At 34.5% G+C, this 20242-nt stretch overlaps 1 protein-coding gene across 4 annotated transcripts in view; it reads right to left on the bottom strand.

Annotated features, from left to right (window-relative positions):
• Nucleotides 1–20242, bottom strand: part of LOC104140945 (connector enhancer of kinase suppressor of ras 2) — a 253111-nt gene that overhangs the window by 64674 nt on the left and 168195 nt on the right. For all 4 annotated transcript variants that reach the window (XM_068957202.1, XM_068957199.1, XM_068957200.1 and 1 more), the window contains 4 exons: nt 19712–19845; nt 16477–16682; nt 9458–9543; nt 5849–6103 (listed from right to left, as the gene is read on the bottom strand). In XM_068957202.1, the coding sequence (XP_068813303.1) occupies nt 5849–6103; nt 9458–9543; nt 16477–16682; nt 19712–19845 (681 nt within the window). The remainder of the gene's footprint in view (nt 1–5848; nt 6104–9457; nt 9544–16476; nt 16683–19711; nt 19846–20242) is intronic.

Here is a 20242-nt window from a genome sequence, read left to right as displayed (position 1 = left end):
GAAAATAAAAAGGGAGCACTGCTACAACATTCTCAATGACTGCCCTGAAACAGACATCATTTCTGTTTTACTGTGTAGGGAATGTGGTAGCTAAAGAATCTATCTTAAATTTGGTTTAAAATCAAGTCTTTTACACACTGAATATTAATTCACAACAAAAAATTTAGAGGATTCAATAGTCTATAATCCAGTTTCTGGATATATGACACTACAAAACAAAAAATCCAGTTACTTGGTGGAAAACAGACCCAGGACTTCTATTGTCAAACAGAAGCAGACGAGGTTTTCCCCATCTTATCTGACAATTTAATGCAGTAATCACCAGATTAAATTCAGAGGTTCAGAAACTAGTTCCAGTCAGAGGCAGTAAAATCACAAAGTTCAACATCCTGAGGATTTAAAGATTGGGGCCAGAAAGGGAACTTCAGTATTCCCTTTAGACTGAAGCTGTTTCCCGTAGTGCAACATGTCAGTGAGTAGCACAAAGTTTACAATTTGCTAGAGTTTTTAAAAATCCTGAACAATAGTTTGAAGACAAATAGTGCTATACTTTTAAGATATTTTGCCTTTTGTTTTATTGGGAAAAATGAAAATTTTATAGTGTAAGTTTGGTTTATTGTGCAGGAGTCCTACTTGGTAAGTTAATACAAAATAAATATACATTCAGATTTTAACTCTATTACTGTAAATCCATTACAACAGTACATTTCAGCAATGCCATAACAGATTTACTTTTGTGATATTTGCACCTGCCTCACTACTTAGGTCTTATCCGGGAAACAGTATCACTACTGAAGTGAAGCATTAGTAAACACAGGAAATTATGTTCTAACAAATACTCTGCTGATTAATTGTAGTAGTCTGGTTAATCGTAATGGACTGTTCCTCAGATTTGCTGAGATATATCACAGAAATGCACATCAACAGGATTAATAAAAAAGAACATGAATGCAAACTTATTCTAAACAATTATTTAATCAATTCCTACAAGCTTTCACAGTACATATCCATAAACAGAAATTCTAACAATGTCTTAAATCACTAAGACTTGCTGTATTATAATAACGTTATGTTTTATAATACTTTCAGGATGTCTAGGACAATGATATTGTCTTTGACAACGGATACTCCATTTTTTGGTTTCAAGAGGTGGTAAATCAATATACGGGAATTTGTTATTATCAGTATGGGAATTTCTACTTTCACTGTTGTAACAGGTACTTTTAGTATTTAAGCAACTAAAGAAACAGATTAAAGGAAAGACTCAATGTATTAAAGAACAACAACAACAGTTTATCCAGGCCAAAAAATTTTAGGTCACAAACATGACAGTTGTAAATACCTCCTGAAAGGAGCAGCATTTCTTGATGGTAATATATTGCTGCAGCATGGCTTTGTGCATCGTTTTATATCCTGGGCATACTGCCAATATCACATTACCTAAATATCCATTTTATATAGCTAACTGCAGCCTCACAGCAACTTACGAAATCAGTTTGATTGTTTAATTTTAGGTTCCAGATCCATATGGCTTCCAAAGCATTAATCTACTAGTGAATTCATGCAATTACCAATTTCATAAAACTTACGTCTATGTGTGCTACTGCCTTTTAAAAACACATATTTATATAAGTATGCTTTAAAAAAGCAGCAATTGCAAAATGATAGCAAGTATCTCAGTTTCTCATTTCATCATGCTACACCTGTTTGCTCACAAGACACTATCACCTTCCCTTTACTGAAGATAAGCTTAAGATTACATTTAATATTATCATCATCATTTTCCAAAAAAATACCCATACATCTAGTTTGAAATTTTCATCTATCCAGAAGTTGTTCTGGGCATGTGTTAGGTGTAGAGGAATTTATATGCAAATTTGACCATAATAGTTCTGTAGTTTTGAATGAAATTAAAAAACAGTTTCGTCATCTGATAGTACTGCCTCCAAACAAAAGAAAAAAAAACAGACTAGGAGAGCAAGGTAAACTTAAGCTGATCTTAAATGAATCATTACCAAACCTGGCTGATAATTTGGTTAGGTAAAGCTTTGAAGTATTTTCTGATTAACCTCAGTCTTACTGGTTGTACAGTGATTTCTCAGTAGAATAAAATCTCATTATCTAAATAAGGAAATGTTTTGAAATACTTAAGAATATCCTGCTAACACAATTAGATATTAAGGAAATGAAATGATCTACTCAAACCTAAATTTCTAACTAGAAAGACAACCATCTGTTATTCTTCTCTCCCTTTTGACATCAAAATGCCATTAAGCATTTTTTGAGAGTTAAAATACTCATTCTGGTAGCTATTTTTCAGGGCAGAAATGCCAAACAACTTTTTGTCTTACTTTTCAGGACAGAAAGATGGAGTTAATACCAATGTACTGGCAACAACCCATAAAACCTGTCTCAGCAATTCCAGCAATTCTTGTATATTTATCAACTCAGCTTCTCCTGTATATTTATAAGGCATTTGACCAGATGAGTGGGATATTTTGGTTCCTACAACTATCTCCTGAAGGATTCCAAAGGCCTGTCTCAAAAAAGATCTTTCAGAACATTTACAGCGCTACAGCAATTTATACCACTACGTCAGTCCATGAACGACTGTCTGCCACGTGTCCTGTTATCATTTCACATTATAACAGAGTTATGTAACACTCCTTTTTTGGGTAGACCAACCACTGCATGTAATATTATCTCTTCTCACAGCATTTTCTTTTTTCAATTCCCTGCATTTCTTTCACACCTTTTCAGTTGGCCTACTATCTTACTAAGTTCTTTTTATCATGTTATCATGTGATATCAAATTACTAGTTTATTGCCTTTGTTTTAAATTGCTGCATTTCTGTTACTACACAAGGAAAGCCAGAACATGAAGAACTCAGTTTCTAATCACTCTAACCCACATAAAACAAGGAGTCTATAATAACCATTTAAAACTACATAGTATACTACTGCAGACCATTAAGATGAAATAGTATTTCTGGAATGTGCAACTGGTTGTTTTTCTTTGTACAGTAATTTGCAAGTTCCTATACAAAACACAAAGCTCATATATGACTGTATGGAAAGAGTGCAAATTAATACATCTTCAGGTCTTAAATCATGGTGAATACGTGTGTATTAGCCATCAAGAGTTTTCAGAACTGCCACTGTTATTTTGGAAGGAATATCTACTTCAGGACTATCAACTTCTAATTACTACAGTGAGCGCTATATTTTTCTCTAATTGAAGTTACGGTTATGAATTGATGTTACGGCTTTAGTCACTGCTAGACTAGATGGGCAATAAATCTATTTCAATTTGGCAATTTCTTAACCAACTCCAAACATGAAATTCTGGTCCAACTGAATTAAATCGTAATTGTCTGTTTGACCTTGCCAAGAAGTTTACATCACCTTGGAACTTTATTTAAAGAGTTTGCTCTGAAAATCAAAAATAAATGGCATGTCAGCAAACCTGACTGTGGGAACATGTCCAAGGGAACTTAATCAACAACTTAAAGGGCACAATTAGCATCTTAGCCAATACAACACATTTCCCTTTCTTTAAAGATCAGGAAGATATATGCCATAGACTTTCCCAAATTCTGCCCCACCATAACCAGGAATACTTCTGTAATCTAAGAAATAGATAACAGGCATCAACTGCAGCCCAGACAGGCTCTCATTCTCAGAGTATTCAGAAAGGTTCATTAAAAGCTCACATAATTATTCCAAACTGAAGTGCAGACATCCTGGTTCAGTGTCAATTCCCTCTAAATACTGCGATGTTTTTGTTATTCAACTTGAAAATTAAACAATTACTTTATTGACTAAGAAATCCTGTCCTAAATTCCTAGGAAAAAGGCAATTGTTTTTAAGACATGTTAGCAAACTAAAACAAACTTCATAGTTTTCTAAAGTTAACTGAAAAGAGCTGTTGTTAAAAACACAGCAGACTATGATCTTTGATTCAAAACCCACTTTTTTTGTGGATGTCAGGAAAAGCCAAGGAGTACCAGAGTAATCTAGAGTGATAAAGAAATGTTCTTTTCCTCAATAGAAAATATTTCCAATATGCTTACAACAGTAACAAAGTTCTATTTTAATCCCAAGAATAAAGCCAATCCCATGTAGTATTTAAATCGAGCTACAATAGATACAATTATTACTAGTTATCTTAGGACTTTTTGGATACACAAGCCCTCTGGACTATATTGCCACAGCAGAAGGAAGATTCCTGAAAATGATTTCCCATGTTTAAATGCTTTGTTAGCCCATAATTCATTCCTGTCACGGGATATTTCTGTCAGGTGTTATATGTGTCTCACGATCTCTTAATTTTTCAGGCAGAAAACACCTACATCCCCATGAGGCATAGGAAGAACAAAAATGGTCAGGTGAGTCAACAGACAGTCATCACTGTTGAAAACTCAATAAAACCAGTCCCTTCGCCTACAGAGGTATGATTTTTTTTTCTTTTTGTAAATATGCATAATGATTTTCTCATCCATCCTAGTAGACTAGCTACTATTTTTCTTTCTGGATTTAAAAACCTTTCTTTTGACTTTGTGATCCTGATCACAAGACACAACTGCCACTGGACAGTCAAAATCTTGATTTATAATCTGCTTGACTTTCTCTGAAGGTGGGGAAGAGTTCTTTTACCTTTTCTAAAAATGCTACCGTCAAGTGGCAGAGAGAAACTTAATTTTTACTGTAGACAGAAGAAAAGTATCTGATCTTTGGACTGCCAAATGCTGACAGCTTGCAAGAAACAGAGATGAATCGCTGGCTACATGCTTCCAATACATCCTCTTAGGTAAACTCTACTCAGCTTTCATACTTGATGTAAATATGATCACAACCCAAGACTTTGCCCAGTGAGATATTCATCAGTTGGAAGCCTTAAATGCAAGTCAGTCAGAAGAAAGTTCCCACAAGTTCTGCATTTTCTTTTGCATCTTCTAGGAGGAAATTTACCTTCTTTAGAAAAAACAAAAATGACTGGAAAAGCTTCCATACTGATTGTGGGGAGGAAAGAAGCTCATTTTTCAATACGACTACCCTGAAGTGATTACGGTTTGGGCACAAAACACTTGGAAGACATTACTCTGTGCCATAAGAAAAAAGAATGGAGCAGTCTGTTCCTAAATGTTAGGGCCATGAAGAATGTTTCCATGAAAGGCAATACATACATACAAAGCATGAATAGAGAGGTTCTGTCTTTGCAAGGCTTTTCATTACTTCAGGGCTTCCAAATCAATACAACCAAATTCTGCATTAGCCAACACTCATGAGAACCTAGTGCTTTTTTTTATGGTGGTTACCAGAACGGGGCATTCACATGCGAGCTTCATACATTAAAAATAATTACTATGGATTTATTGCTTCCAGGTTAGTGACAATCCACTGAATTATATCCTCTCCACTTTAACTCCAAAATATTTTCTCTAATCAGAATGATCCAATTCACATTACTGGGCATATAATGTAATAACCAATTTATAATTAATTATAATCATCAGAGGAGTATGAGACATTTAACTTTAGAAAAACTAACATGGTCAAATTTAGCTAAACTCAGTGAGATTCGAGGAATTAACACCACTACTTTTACTTAAAGCATCTGATATCAATCACTCTCTACTTTGCATGTTACCATTCTGTCCGGACTGTTCTTATGCAAATGCTATCAAAATATGGAAGTAATTTTTATGGACTGTAAAATACAGTAATTAAAATGTAAAATACAGTATTAAAATGTAAAACATGAGGCTATACCTTTACCAGTCCTAAAAAAAAGTTTTAGTTTTTTTCCATGTACTTTATGTAGCAATATTTTTTGTTATGTACTTACATGATAAAGTGGAACTGTATTGTTTTCTGCTAGTGAGAAATTCAAGGCATCTTGCTGTCCAGGTTCAAGCCTAACATTAACAGTAGATGCCAGCACAGATGGACTAATAGGGTAGTTTGGGCTGCCTGTGTTCTTGCCCTTTTTTCTTGACCTACGACCTGTGTCCTTTTTGTTGTCTTTCTGCATCAAAGGCTCTTCTTGGATAACCAAGATCTTGTCATCACTCAGGTACCGCAGGAGAGAATTCTCAGAGTCAGTTGTTGGAGAAAGAAAAAAAAAAAGAAGTAAGATGAAAGAAACAGATAAAATCTAGGTTTCATTCCTACAATCATGAATATTAACGTTTACAACAAGCTAAAAATAAAGCCTTGTTTTCTTTCATGAGAAGCTTATTTTAATCTCAGGCAAGTTTACTCCTACTGTTGTGCTGTATTTCAAACACCAACCATAACATAAGCTTCCACTGAACATTACCTAAAACGTTCTTACGAAATACAAAGCAAACACAGCACAGCTGATTTCTCAGTTTTCACTTTCAAAGTGCTTGCTGTCATGGAAAACAATCTCTATTAAATACATGGTGGCCCACTAACACTGCTAAACAATATGATAACTAGAAATGCAAACATATAATATTTTTTTTCTCCCCTCAAAACCAGATGGAGATGGGATTTTGAGATGAACCTTGAACATTTTTGACTTTTATTTTGTTAATAAATTATTGGATTTTAAGAATGCAAACCTAAATCTACAAACTACTACTGCTTGTGGATTCTTTCTCAAATTGTAAACGGTTATCTCATCCTAGTGACAGTGTTTCTGAACACCTTACTCTGTTAATTCTGAATTACGGAATTTCTTGTTTTAACTCTTTCCTGTTGCATTTTTTTTGTATGCTAAAAGAAGAAAAATTGCTTTGCATAGTATCTTTTTACAGTTTTGGTAAGCCTGAAATATCCTGCTTTCATCTTTTCAGAATGCTGCATTTTGATTTTCCAGTTTTCTAATAATATTCTATTGCATGTAACTATGAAAAGCATTTAATTTTAAATAAAATATAATAGGAAACATGAATCAAATTTTGGTTTTTCAAACAAACTATTTTTGTTTCAGTGGAGAGCTGCAAAATTCTGACCAACAACTTCTCTGCAAAATGGCATGCCTTCTTCACTCACAACTTTAAGAAAATATATGATTTATTGCATTTAATCATATGAATACTATTGAATATCAACAGCCAAATGAACACATATCTGAGCTTAATGAAATGGTGCATAGAGGAAAGACTCAAGTCATAATTACATTATACAAAATGTTTGGTGGCAATGGTATTTTAATGTGTCCCCATCTCCTAGCTTCCTCATTCCAAACTTTGCACAGCAACATGCTGTTTACTTGGTTGAACTGACAGAGCTATTTGTGGAGCTATGCTATGAACTAGATCAGGAAAGAGAGTTAAAAATAAAACTGCCTCCCCTAAAAAACAAAAAAAAAATCAAAAACCAAAACAGGGGCTACTTACTCCTGATCTGTTTCTTGAGCTGGTTCACAACATAGCCTCATAAACAGCTACAGTGCTGTAGTTGATTACTATCAAAGGGGTAATTATAATTTTGGAAAGTGGGAAAAGGAAGCGCCACAGAGGTACATCTCACATAAAGTAAAATTTCAATTTCTATACATTAGGAACAAAATTTCAAATCATTTATGGTGCACCAAAATGACAAGAACACAATGCCAGTCTGTGTAGACGCATCAAGAAAAAAATCAGACCAAACCAAACGTGATTTGTTCCTGTGACAAGGCAACAGGTCCTTGCCTAGGGACCCTTTGATAAGGGATAGGCAGCGCATATTATGCGTCTTGAATATGGCAAGAATTTCAGACCATCGCAGATGATGTCTCAAAGACAAGTCAGGCAAAAGTCTACATGAAATTGTAAGGTTATGTACAACTGGGGAGAAAATCATCTTGGCTGAATTTGTACTGTCAGCTTGGTTAATTCCCCACTTCATCTGAGGCTGTTTCCTCTGCATGCCGGCTCATTTGTACACGAGTTCCAACCTACAGAAAACCGAGCAGTTCTGCTGGCATAAAACCTAGGCACAGAAAAGATGGTGGTGCACAACCAGGCCCTTGCACTACATATTAATATGAAGCTAGTCACACTACATAGCCTGCCTAAAAAAATATAAATATAGCCAAAGATAGATCAGCAGATAGGAGTTTTCTACCTAATACAGAAAAATCAGTAATGGACAGCATATTTTAGCATATGTTAAAAATACGATTCAACTGAATGCCTACAGAATTTTTTTACTTATCCAGTCTCTTTTGCATAGTCACATATTTTCATTCATAAAATTTAAAGCAAGATAAGTATTTAGATTTGGAATAAATCAGTGAAGTCTGCCTTAGATGAAACTTACTTTATTTTTGAATGGAAAATTACTGCTTAAGTATAGTTTAAAATCCTGTAAAATGCTCAACAATATCTTGTAGTTGATTTTTATTTCTAATGCAATCTGCATTGCATTTTGTAAGCACCAGTTGAAGAAATGCTCTTCTGCTGTAGTATGTCTGTGGATATTTGGTGATGATCTCTTCAGATAGGTGGATAATGGGTAATATTAAGGCTACTGTAGCATCTTTACACAATTTAGCTTAGATTAGAAACCTTTTATTTTCAAGAGCATAAATACTTTTAGATTGCATATATAAGTCAGGTCTATAAATACTGATTTAAAGTCTATTTTACCTACCAAAAAATGGAACTGATTTTTCGAGTATAAGTCTACTGAACAGATACATATTTATCAATGTTCAAAAGGAAGCACTAGTGAAAGACGAAAGCAATACAGCCTATTTTTTTTCTGAACTATTTCATAACAATGTAGTATGCGCTCATATTTTTGAGTTGGAACAAAGCTAAAACACAACTGGCACTCAACTTCCCCATCCCCTTTAGAAAAATTACCAGTAAGTTTTATATTTACCATCAGCAATATAGAGAATTAAAGAACAAATTGTAAGCTGCATCTTTCAAATAAAACTCAAATTACACTTATGTGTTGCAACACTTTTATTTTATTTTATTTTATTTTTTAAACCTTCAGGTACTCTGCTATCACCACACTTCTTCCAAAGTGCACAATTCCCAGTGAAATCAGTGGAAACTTATATCATTAGGACTGCTAGTCTGAACATAGCGCACTTGTTGATTCAGGTTTCCAATATTCATCCATATTCATCAAAACGTGTCTCAAAGGTCATTAACTTGTATCTATAATAACACTTTCTGTACAAAGCCATAAAGATTAAGAACTATGACTGCTATCAGCATATATCTGAATATTATAGTCTCTTCTATCCCTTGATGTTTATCTTCCTTCATAATAGAATTAGATAAAGTCAATCCCTCACAACTAATACAAATTTTCTCATTTTCAGGAATACAAACACAACCACTCAGACACTGCACAGGCTCTTTTGCATTCTCTGTGGCACTCACTAAAAATAGGTTTGGTTTCTGTGATGACATCTTCACGTTTCCTAAGAAACAAAGAAAAAAGTCTTGGAGAACAGCAGAGAAAAAAAAAAATACTCACCTCTGCTTCCCCTCTTGTACATATTTTGTTCTTTTGACTCCCCCGTCCAGCTGTACTCAGTAGGCATAGAAACAGGCCTTAAATCTCCTGGAAACAATTCAAGATGAACCAATAAAATTTTTGAAAACTAAAAATAAAAGGCTCTAGAGTGATTATGGTAAATTAGAACATGAAACAACCCTTCGGAGTAGTCCTTTTTATCAGCACCTATACGTTATTAAAGCTGCAGCTTTCACAATCAATTCAACACTCATATCTGCCAGTTGACTCAAGTATCACTGACTTCTGCATTACATTCACAAGTAATTTTACTCCCTTTCTGCATTTACCTCTCCTATAAAAATTTCCTCTCTCATTAAATAGATGGCAAAGAAGGCCAATAGTATCTTGGACTGCATTAGGAAGAGCATTGCCAGCAGCTCAAAAGCTGCGATCCTGCCTCTCTACTCAGCACTGGTGAAGCCACATCTGAAGTGCTGGGTGCAGTGCTGGGCTCCCCAGTACAAGATAGACGTGGATTTATCAGCGTGAGTCCAGCAAAGGGCCGAAAAGACGACTAATGTACCAGAGCACCTCTCATATGTGGAAAGCCTGAGAGCGCTGGGACTGTTTAGCTTGGAGAAGGCTTGAGGGGATCTTATCAATGTTTATAAATATCTAATGGGAAGGTGTAAAGAGGATGGGGCCCGACTCTAATCAGTGGTGCCAGTGACAGCGCAAGAGGCAATGGGCACAAATTGAAACAAAGGAACTTGCACACAAAGCAAACACTTTACTCTGAAGGTAGGTGAACACTGGAACAGGTCCCCAGAGAGGCTGTGGAGTCTCCATCCTTGGAGATATTCAAAAGCTTACTGGACACGGTCCTGGGCAACCTGCTCTAGCTGTCCCCTACTTGAGCAGGGGGGCTTGGAGCAGATGATCTCCAGAGATCCCTTCCAAACCTAACTATTCTGTGATTCTGTGAAGTAAGTTGTTTTAAAACAGACTAATCAGCTTTAGTACAATTACAAAGATTATTAATACAGCTGAAACGTTTTGTTTCCATCACTTAAACAGTAAGACCTATATGACCTGGAAAACTACATGATGAGTAATGAGAAGATCTGATAGTTTCAAGTAAGATTAATTTCATGTGCCTTAAAAAGAAAACATGCAATACAGTTTGGCAAAAACAAAAAAAAAAAAAAAAAAAAAGAAGATTCAGACATCAGGATTTTCAGTTAATATGATGTTATGGCACTACAGCCGGAAGACTTTTATGTGCATTATTCACTCTCTGCTATGAAATCAGTAGAACATAGCGGGCCACTAAACTAGGAGTACTGCAAAGCTAACTATAAAGTGTTAGCACTTTGGCCTTGTCAGTGTGCATTACTATCACTGAACACAGAAATATACCCTCTTGATTACAGGTTAAGTCCTGTCTGACCCATGCACCCAAAGTTTCCTCTTTCCACATGCCAGCTGACTAAATTTGTAGAGTGCTGCTTTAGGAATCAAGCTATTTTCTGCAAGTAGCTACTGTCTATTATGTTTCTAAGATAATCATAGAATTAAAATATGAAAAATAGTTTGTGTTTCTTAATCAGTTACCTCAGGTTTATTATTAAAAACAAAGTATTTTTTGCGTTATTTGTGTGCTGACGGAGTTTGTTATTCACCAGCCTTCCAAATATAGCTCTTTAGCTACTGAACTGATAATGACAGGAATCCATTTAAAACACTGATATTATGAAGGAGTGTTTATTTTATTATTTTATTCCTTTTATTGCCTACAAAAATCAAATTTCATCACCTATATTTTTCTCTAGGAATCATCTTAAAAACAGACCAGTACAATGAAAGGCACTTTAGTGTTAATTATCCGTATTTTCTTTTAAAAATTTTCCATTTGCTTTTAAAAAATTTGGTTTCAACATCACATCTCCATTTAAACAGGTACTATTGGCCTTATTTACCTGAAAAAGAGCAATATGTGAATTGTTTACCAAAGTAATTATGAGCAGAGTGGATCTCCAGTTTTATGACTCTGCAAAAACAAACGGTTAAAAAAGCTCAAAGATCAGAAAGATATTACCAGTGAGTTTGAAAATACCATTCTAAACTGTGAACATAAAAATGGAACAAAAACGAAATACAGAAACTCTTCTGCAGAATTTGCGAGCCAGTGACTGTAGCTGTGTTTAGCATACGTAAAAATGAATAAATCTGATTACTAGCACAGCTAAATTTAGCTACAGACTTGTACTATATACTTTATTGTTTTGTTTCATCAATTTTCATAGATACGCATGGGCTTTGTAATTGCAAAACCGATAAAACAGTACTACAGGCATAGGCACCTAAACGGAAAAGAGGATTTAAGAACTAACAGGCTTATAAGAAAAGTAAGTTTTTGGATAATATGATTTCCTTAAAACTTAGCTGGTAATGTATCTACCCAGACTACAGAGATTTTCCCACACTATACTTTCACTAATACCCTAAAAGTTACGGTATAATCTTATGGAAGTATATGTAGTCTCCTCATCTCCCTAACAGTTGAAATTACTTTTGAATAGAAATTTATTATTTAATTCCTAATTTCGAATTTGGTTTTAAAAGAATGGTATTAATAAGAAAACAACCAACAAGATACCAAACAAAGCTAAGAATCATTAATACGGAAAAGAATGAAAAACAAATAGAATAGAAGATAAAAATAGAAATACGAATTTTAGAATGCATATAGCAAATGGAGATCAATGTAACAAAACTTAGCAGCTCTCCGGACAAGAGAAGAAATGTTTAATCCCTGAAGAGATCTGTAACACATAAATGGCAGCTGCCATAGCATAATCAAAGTGAGAGATGCAAACTTGGAAAACACACAAGGCCAAACTAAGAAACTAGTGATTTTGTGCACTACCAATCTGAATTCAAAGTTCTTTCCCAAGCAAATGGAAAAAAAATTATCTACAATAAATGCAGTTTTAGTACCAACAATTAAAATATTCTCTGAAAACCTGGAGCTGTAATGTATACATAGCTGATGGCTTCAGAACTGCTTGCTTTACTTGCCTCTCTCACAAGCATCTGAAAACAAATATTCAGACACTGAAAGGAACTACAGAACAATTCCATAGAACTAAGTCGAAGGCTTTTCTTTTTCCTTCTTTCCACAGAAAAACAAATTCCTTTTTCAGAGATTTTTAAAAACTTACATGATTTGGGTATGTAGTTCGGTTAGACCACAAAATGCTTCAGCTATTATAGGGAGATTGAGAAAAACAGGCTCATATTTCTGTCCTTAAACAGATGTCTTAACAGAGAGACTGAGAGTTAAAAGTTGCATCTATCAAAAGGCCTCCCAATGTGACAACAGCAGCAGTATTTTGTCAAGCTCTTTTTCAGAAATGTCCAGAGTAATCAGTGGTTAGGCACCTGAGCCATTCAAAATGACAGCAGCAGAATATTTATATTAAAAGTAACAGATAAACTTGGAATGCTGGAAAGCAGATCTGAAAAGCTGGCTCTTTACACACACAGCCAAGCATTTTCTTTGTGTATGCTGCATAGGGCTGCAGTCCTGGAATCCCAGGAAGAAATACCCTTAAGAAATATTTGTCTCAAAGAAGTCTGAATCTGCTATGCAGTCTAAGTCTGTAACCGTTGTCAGAATATTACGCTAAACTTAAAAAATGTAGTTCTTCATACATCCCGAGTGTCATTTTAGGTGATAAAAGAATACAAGGCAATAAATGTAAAACTAGAGCTTCAAAAAGCTAGTTTGAAAATACAAAGGAGACTGAAATTGTGCTACTGAAATACAGAATCCTTCCATTTTCTGTTTCTTTTAGAATACATTTTCTTGCTCCCGCCATAGGCCCTTATGCTCACCCTCTGGACTACTAAGTTACCTATAAACTGTTACAGCATTGCAACTCGAGTATTTATCACTATATGGGAAAATTACTGTGTATAAATAAAAGACCAGAAATTGAAAGCAAAAAAATATTGATTCATGACATTTTTGCCTAATACAAGCAAATCTAGGGATTTGATTGGTATTGTCACAAGAACTCTAAATACCAACGTTAGAGTCAGAATAATAAGACTAATTTTAGATCATAAGTCTTAGAAAAGGTGAAATGCAAATATTATGATAAATAAAAGCTTAATTTTCAAAAACGGTTTGAGAAGCTGAAGGAAAACGGACTTATTTGCCTGCTTGGGCTTTGCACGCATTACCAATACTCAGGGTCTCTTCTGCCTGAGTATCATCACTCCATGTACCAGCTGCAACAGACACTAGTTTCTGATAACCACTTTAATTCTGGCAAATGCTCAGCAAGAACTTCTGAGCTGCAGTTTGTGCAAGTCCTAGCAACAATGAAAGAGTATGTTCAACCATAAAAGATTTCCAAAGTTTTATTTCCTCTATTTTGCCCATGGCTAACCAGTTACAGCATCAGATAGCTGTTTCTTGGACCCACTGTAAATCCTGTCTTTCCATAGAAAGACATACAGTTACTTTGATAATGTAAAAGTACATCTTAAATCAAAAAGTACAAACATGCACTCTACTAGAGCCAGAGCAAAATTCAGATTTGGAAATGCGTTAATTAATGGATTAGTTTAATCTTTAGTTTAAAAATTCCTGGTTTAACAATTATTTAAAAAGGAACAAATACACATTTCTGAGACTTTAAATTTAAATTCCTTCCAGATTTTCAAAAAATTCTCTCAAAGTTATAGAAAGTCAGACAGAATTGTCCATTGTAAGCATAAACAGAAACGTTAAGTATTACAGGAACCACGTCCAATATTTTAAAGTAGAAGTCATCATGCAGCATAATTTTATGAAAGCAAGCCAAATCCATCCATCTGGCTCCAATTTAAATCACAGCTCAGATTTCTCATTCATTCTAATTTTATTATAAAATGTTGTGGCTTATCAGGGGGATAAAGATTGAATGTCACTGGCATTAAAATGGAGTCCTACACTTCGGTGTTAACCTGGGTATAACTCTTCCAAGCATCAAGTCTGTGGTTGTACAAGTTATTAAAAATATTCTACATACATAAAAGATCTGTTAAAATTTCTCTATTCTCAAAAATAAAGGGTAATATTTAAATACCATTCTGTCCATTCTACAGTTGAAATTTTGCCATTTTTGAGCATAAACTCAGCTGTAGTTAGCAAAATACTTAAGTCCCATTTACTTGAGCTAAAAAAAGCTAAGATTGCTTTGAAATTCTTAGAACGACAAAATGTAACATCACTTAGAAAGTTCAAAATCCTTTCTTGGGGAAACCTCTAGCTACTACAGAATTATCACTGCACCTTGGCATAATTTTACACACCCCTGCAGCTGTCACATTTCCAGACTTGGATTCAACCCTCTCAACTCTAGAAATCACAGGAGAAACTACAGAAATAACTTAGCTATCCTTCATTAGTTGAACCTGGCAAAAGAGTAATGCAGCCGAGATCTTAATCCAGGCACATCATGTAACTATGCTATAGATATCTCAAATGTAATTAAAAGAAAAAAAACAGATTTACTGACAGAGGAAAAGTCATACTTGCACATCGTAACTATCAATATCTGTTTCAGCATCTGTGGTAGTCAGTTGCTCTCTCATCTAATATTTAAGGTGAAAAGAAGAACATTTCCATGTCTGAGTACAGTGAAGAGAAAGCCACACAGCCTCTAAGCGCAAATAACTGAAAGCAGCAGTGAAACGACATTTACAAATAACATCGACGGCATCAAACCCTGGTCCAGACTTAACCCATTTTACGGTAGAATAACAATAGCAGCATCTAGAGTACTTTGAAGTTTTTTTGTTTTTACCATTACAGTTGTTACTGGATCTTCCACTGTAACTTCCTTTGGGTGTTAACTCCATTGAATTGCAACATGTTTTTATTACCTATGTCCATCAACACTCATTCACAGACATGTTTTTCTTTGCTTTTCTGAACTTGTGAGAGTGATTTTTGTTTTTCCAAGATAAAACTATTTAGGAATTTTTTTAACAGTATCAGAGAAAGGAAAAAACCAGCCTCAGAATATGTGAATGAAGCACTAAATGATGGCATTACATATTTATCAAAAGACACAGAGAATGCTATGAGTGGGGGAGTCATTCCTTTCTCTGTTGAGAGAGGCACAGCAATAACGTCATTTGCATAACTAAATTCAAAAATAATTACATGACAAATAATTTTTTAAAAGAAATCTTTTATCTTAAAGGTCTGTAAGACTTTCAAATTAAATTACTGCCCTGAAAATAAAAGCAATCCATAAAGACAAAGAAAACACCGTTATGTTTCAGGAATATCATTCTAATATTCACCAAATACCAAGAACATCAATTTTAACAGATAAGCTAAAAAAAATCATTAATTTTCAACAGTACTTTTTATATATACATACATATATGTATACATACCTGTACACCTCTCCAGATTTACAGGAAAACAAAATTTCTACATAAAATCAGAGTTTACCATTGTTATAATAGCATCTTACTCATTTAAGCAGTCACTATTCTAAGTCACTATTCTAGAATTATATTTCTAGCATTAGCAAATTAATCCTAGGATGCTGTTCATGTAATTAATTATATCTATTTAACATAATGCTGAATTTTGGAAGGCATTACATCTCTTAGAGACTTTCCTACCACCAATAAGTCTTTTCAGGTCCACTGTAAGTAGTCCAGAAGGTTGCAACTAGACTAATCTCCAAAAGTTTCTGAATGAAATCTAGCAAGTTAAGATGCTACCTATCCAAGTAATATGAACTTAAATATCACCCCAAATTTTAAGTATACGTTGCAGAGTAAATTCATAAATTCATTTTATATGCTAGTTCCTAGTTATATTAAGTATTCCTTCACAGAAATTTTTGCCTAATAGTCACAGCCACCAGGTCATAGTCTAAGAAAGAATAACAGAGCTTTAGGAGGTGATGCAGTTAATTTGTTAAGCCAGTCAACTTTGAAACGTCAAGAAATCAAGTTTACCATGAGTCGGTGTTTTTTCTCTTCTCCGCACTCCAGTAGCTCTGCTTCGCTCATACTCAGAGCCCACAGGATGACCTTCACCTTCAATTAAGGTGTAGTATTTCCCACTTTCATGCTCCAGAAAATAACTTGGAGACTCAGAGCCTTTCATTCCAGACTTTCCAAATTTGCTGATGTCATCACAAGACATTATTCCAATTTCATCCCTAAAAACAGTAAACCAGAAGATTATGGGGAAATTAGCCATTTAATGATAAAGCTAAAGGGTACCAACTGTCTCTCCTAAACATTACAAATGGAAAAATGTCTGTAATCTGTTATAAGGGGAGAAATTTTGCAAGTGATCCAATTTAATTTCAACAGATGTAAATTCATTTAATCATCATTAGGTTACAATTTATCTGTAGGATAAACAGTTATGTTGAATATTTGGCAGTAACTGGAAAGAAAGCACCACAAAGTAGCCAAACCATAATAGTTACACAAAATATTATTTTAAAAAAGTACAACTTATGTAATTCACTGAAATTGATTACTTTCTTTTCATCATTCATCACTGAAATCATTTTCTTTTCATCATTCATCAGAATTCAGAAAATCTTGCCAAAATACTGTTTAGACATTTATTACAAGTATATTACAATTTATATTATTGAAAATAGTTCTTGCTGCTTTTCTAATGAAAATTCTTGATGGGCTATATATCACAAATACTTTTCAAAATTTTATATCAGTTTAAATAAGCAACTTCTCAAAATCAGCAGTATACAATAATAGATATATGCATATAATATATAATACGATCTACAGATTGTCCTACTGTATTAGTGTTCTTTGAGATGCTGTAGTTATACTGTACTGGAAGACAGACACTCCTCATGTCCAAATTCAAGTTATTCTCAGTCCATCAGGACTAGTATTCTAGGCTTCCATAAGATACTGAACAAGGGCACAAAGGTCAAAGAAAGTACAATCCTCCGCTCCTTCAGTCTCTGCTTTGAGGCCTGTGATGGCTGATAATTCTGATATAGAAATGAAATACATTTTTTGAGCTCTAAATTAACTATAACATCTAAGAGATATACAGGTACTATAAAATCTTTTAGAGTATGTGACAGGTTAACACATACTGTAGATTTTAAATGAACCGGTGAAACAGGAAAATATTCTTCTCCAAAACAAAATCTTACTGGTTGTTAAGTCCAACATACAACCCGTAACCATGTCAGTGAATTACTACTTGTCAACATTTTTCAGTTTTTGGAAACAGAAAATTCGTAAGCCAAGGAGAAGATGAATTCTACTTCAGTTCTAACGAAGTGAACTTTGAAATTCAGTGAAGCGAATAGGCACTTCCTTCCTCAAAAAGCAAAGCCAAGCTAGCTATCAGTTCAGAATGGTACACACGGTTTGAACGGTTAAGGTCAAACACTTAAGTTAAGCTTTGCACTTTTTTTTTTTTAGAGCCATGAGAGGTATTACAGTCAAAACTAGGTCTTTCCCATATGGTTCATCATCCAACAGGCCTACTCATTCCTTTCCAAAAGCCACCAAAGATGGCAAGCTAAATTCAGAGGCACTGCAGCAAAGTACACTTTTTCTCCATTTAAAAAAAAAAAAAAGTATTTTTGATGATTCTTTAAAAAAAAAAAAAAAGCAGTAAACTGGCTGGTCACTATATTGTTCCTCATTGCCACATGTAATAGACGGACGCGAAGGGAAGGCTATTCCAATAATTTACACTCATATAATAGCCTGAATTTCCAGAATTGCAAACTTGACTCAATAAATGTTATTATAGACAAGAATCTGGTGTTGCATTCATGATGCATATGTTCACTCACAGTGGTATCTGCAATGACATATACTTTTGAAACAAAGATTTACCTTACTAGAACACGGGAGGGAGGCGGGCAGACAGCGGGAGAGCGCAGATGCTAGGGGAAGACTAGCTTGTAAATTTCATGTTTATGCTTTTGGAAAGTAGAAAACAGTTCAAGGCAAAATTTCAACTTTGTGGGTCTAAAGCTCAAAAATCAGAGGCAGGCAAAACGTTTTTCAAGAAAATACACCTGGTTCTACTCAATTCCATTGGTGCAGCTTGCGACATAGCTTTGGTTTTGACAGCGCATACTCTAGTACTTCCCAGGCTCAGATGATTTCCCTCACATTTTTGACTCTTCAGAACAGTTTGCTGATCTATTTCCCAGCTAGGAAGAACAATGTAATACTGTACTGCTCTACAGAAGTTCACTATGGAATATAAGAAAATTACCTCCTCAGCCTCATGTTACTTATTAATAATTCTTCTGAACTTTCTCTAATTCTGCATGTGAGAGATACCCTACAGTGCTATTTCAAGTTTCTTTTTTTGTTACAAGAGAAAAACGGATTTGGTCTTACTTTGGTCCCCTTAAAACAAAAATAAAGGGAATAAACCGAGTGGCTATCTCTGAATTTGTTATTGAGATAAAGATAGCAGACAGAGACAGACATGAAGAAGCTAAGACAAAACCACAGCAAAGGTGGAACTACATCTATTGGCAAATATTCTGCGACTTATAGTCAACTGTCAAAACAAACCAAATGTTTGCGTTTTCCAATTTGAAACTAGATTCAGTGAAATGTAAAATCTGATTTTGAGCTCTGCTGTTTGGGTTAAAATACTGAATTAGAGCACACACCAAAAAAACCCCAAAAAACAAATCCAGAAGTTTTCTAGTATTTGAAAGGAAGTATAAGGAATTGGTATAATACGAGATGGCAAGGGTACGTTGCACTTGCAGAAGTAGATGCTTTAAAATAAGATGCAAGTGGTCACATAAGAGTAAACAGAACAAAATGACTAAAGACTTTTTAAAATGCTTTCCTGATTTAGGACCTAAATCTGGTTTTGTTAAACCAGCTGTCTGCAGGTTTTCTATCTAGCTACGGGCAAGTTAAAAGACTCTCAAAATAATGATATGCTGCCTAATGTATTTCTAGCTCTTTATTTTGATAAATATTAGTGGACAATCATGAATACCACTAGATCCTCATGAGCGTACTGGGAACAATACCCATCATACAGTCACTTTGTACTGCCCTGTGTGCAAACTGAATGCTTTTAAAAAAAAATCCAAATATTTAAAATCGCATACAAGGGAGAGAAGGGTGCACTGTTTTTATTAGTCCACTGAAATTAAAGTGTAAAATTTTGTTTTTCAAAACCTCAAGTTCATTAGGAAGTAAATACCTGGGGCCATAAAGTCCTGACATAGGAGACAGAATGAAAACATCCTGGAGCGCAGAGTTCTCCATTTTTGAGGACATGCCCATTGTACTAGTTGGAGTTGTAGAGCTGCTTGTAGGACTGGTTGGAATTACAGGCTGTAAAAAATAAGCATATGAAGAATAAGCTAACGTTTTCCACACTGCAAGTTAACAGTGCTGCAAATAAAATCAAAATGTATGTTTTCCTATTATGAATCATGATCTCTTTTTTTGGATTAGGCATTTCTGGATTAGAGCAGTTTATTCCAAAAAGATGTTTACTGAAGTATCATTTTAGCAAAGAGTTCAGGACTAGTTGTGGAAGAAGCTGGTCTAAAAAACAAAAAAACAAAAAACCACATTACTGCAATTAAGACAAAAGAAATCTTATGGAAAATTCTGAAACTGAATAAAAATATGATTTTTAAACAAATACAGAAAGTCATTACATAAGGAGGAAGGATATACACTATGAAATGCTGTTAATAAGAAAAATAATACAAAACTCTAGAAT

The sequence above is a fragment of the Struthio camelus genome, chromosome 11, assembly GCF_040807025.1.
Source record: "Struthio camelus isolate bStrCam1 chromosome 11, bStrCam1.hap1, whole genome shotgun sequence".
NCBI classification, from domain to species: Eukaryota; Metazoa; Chordata; class Aves; order Struthioniformes; family Struthionidae; genus Struthio; species Struthio camelus.
Note: the sequence above shows the minus strand (reverse complement) of the source record. Positions and strands in the feature narration are given on the sequence as shown.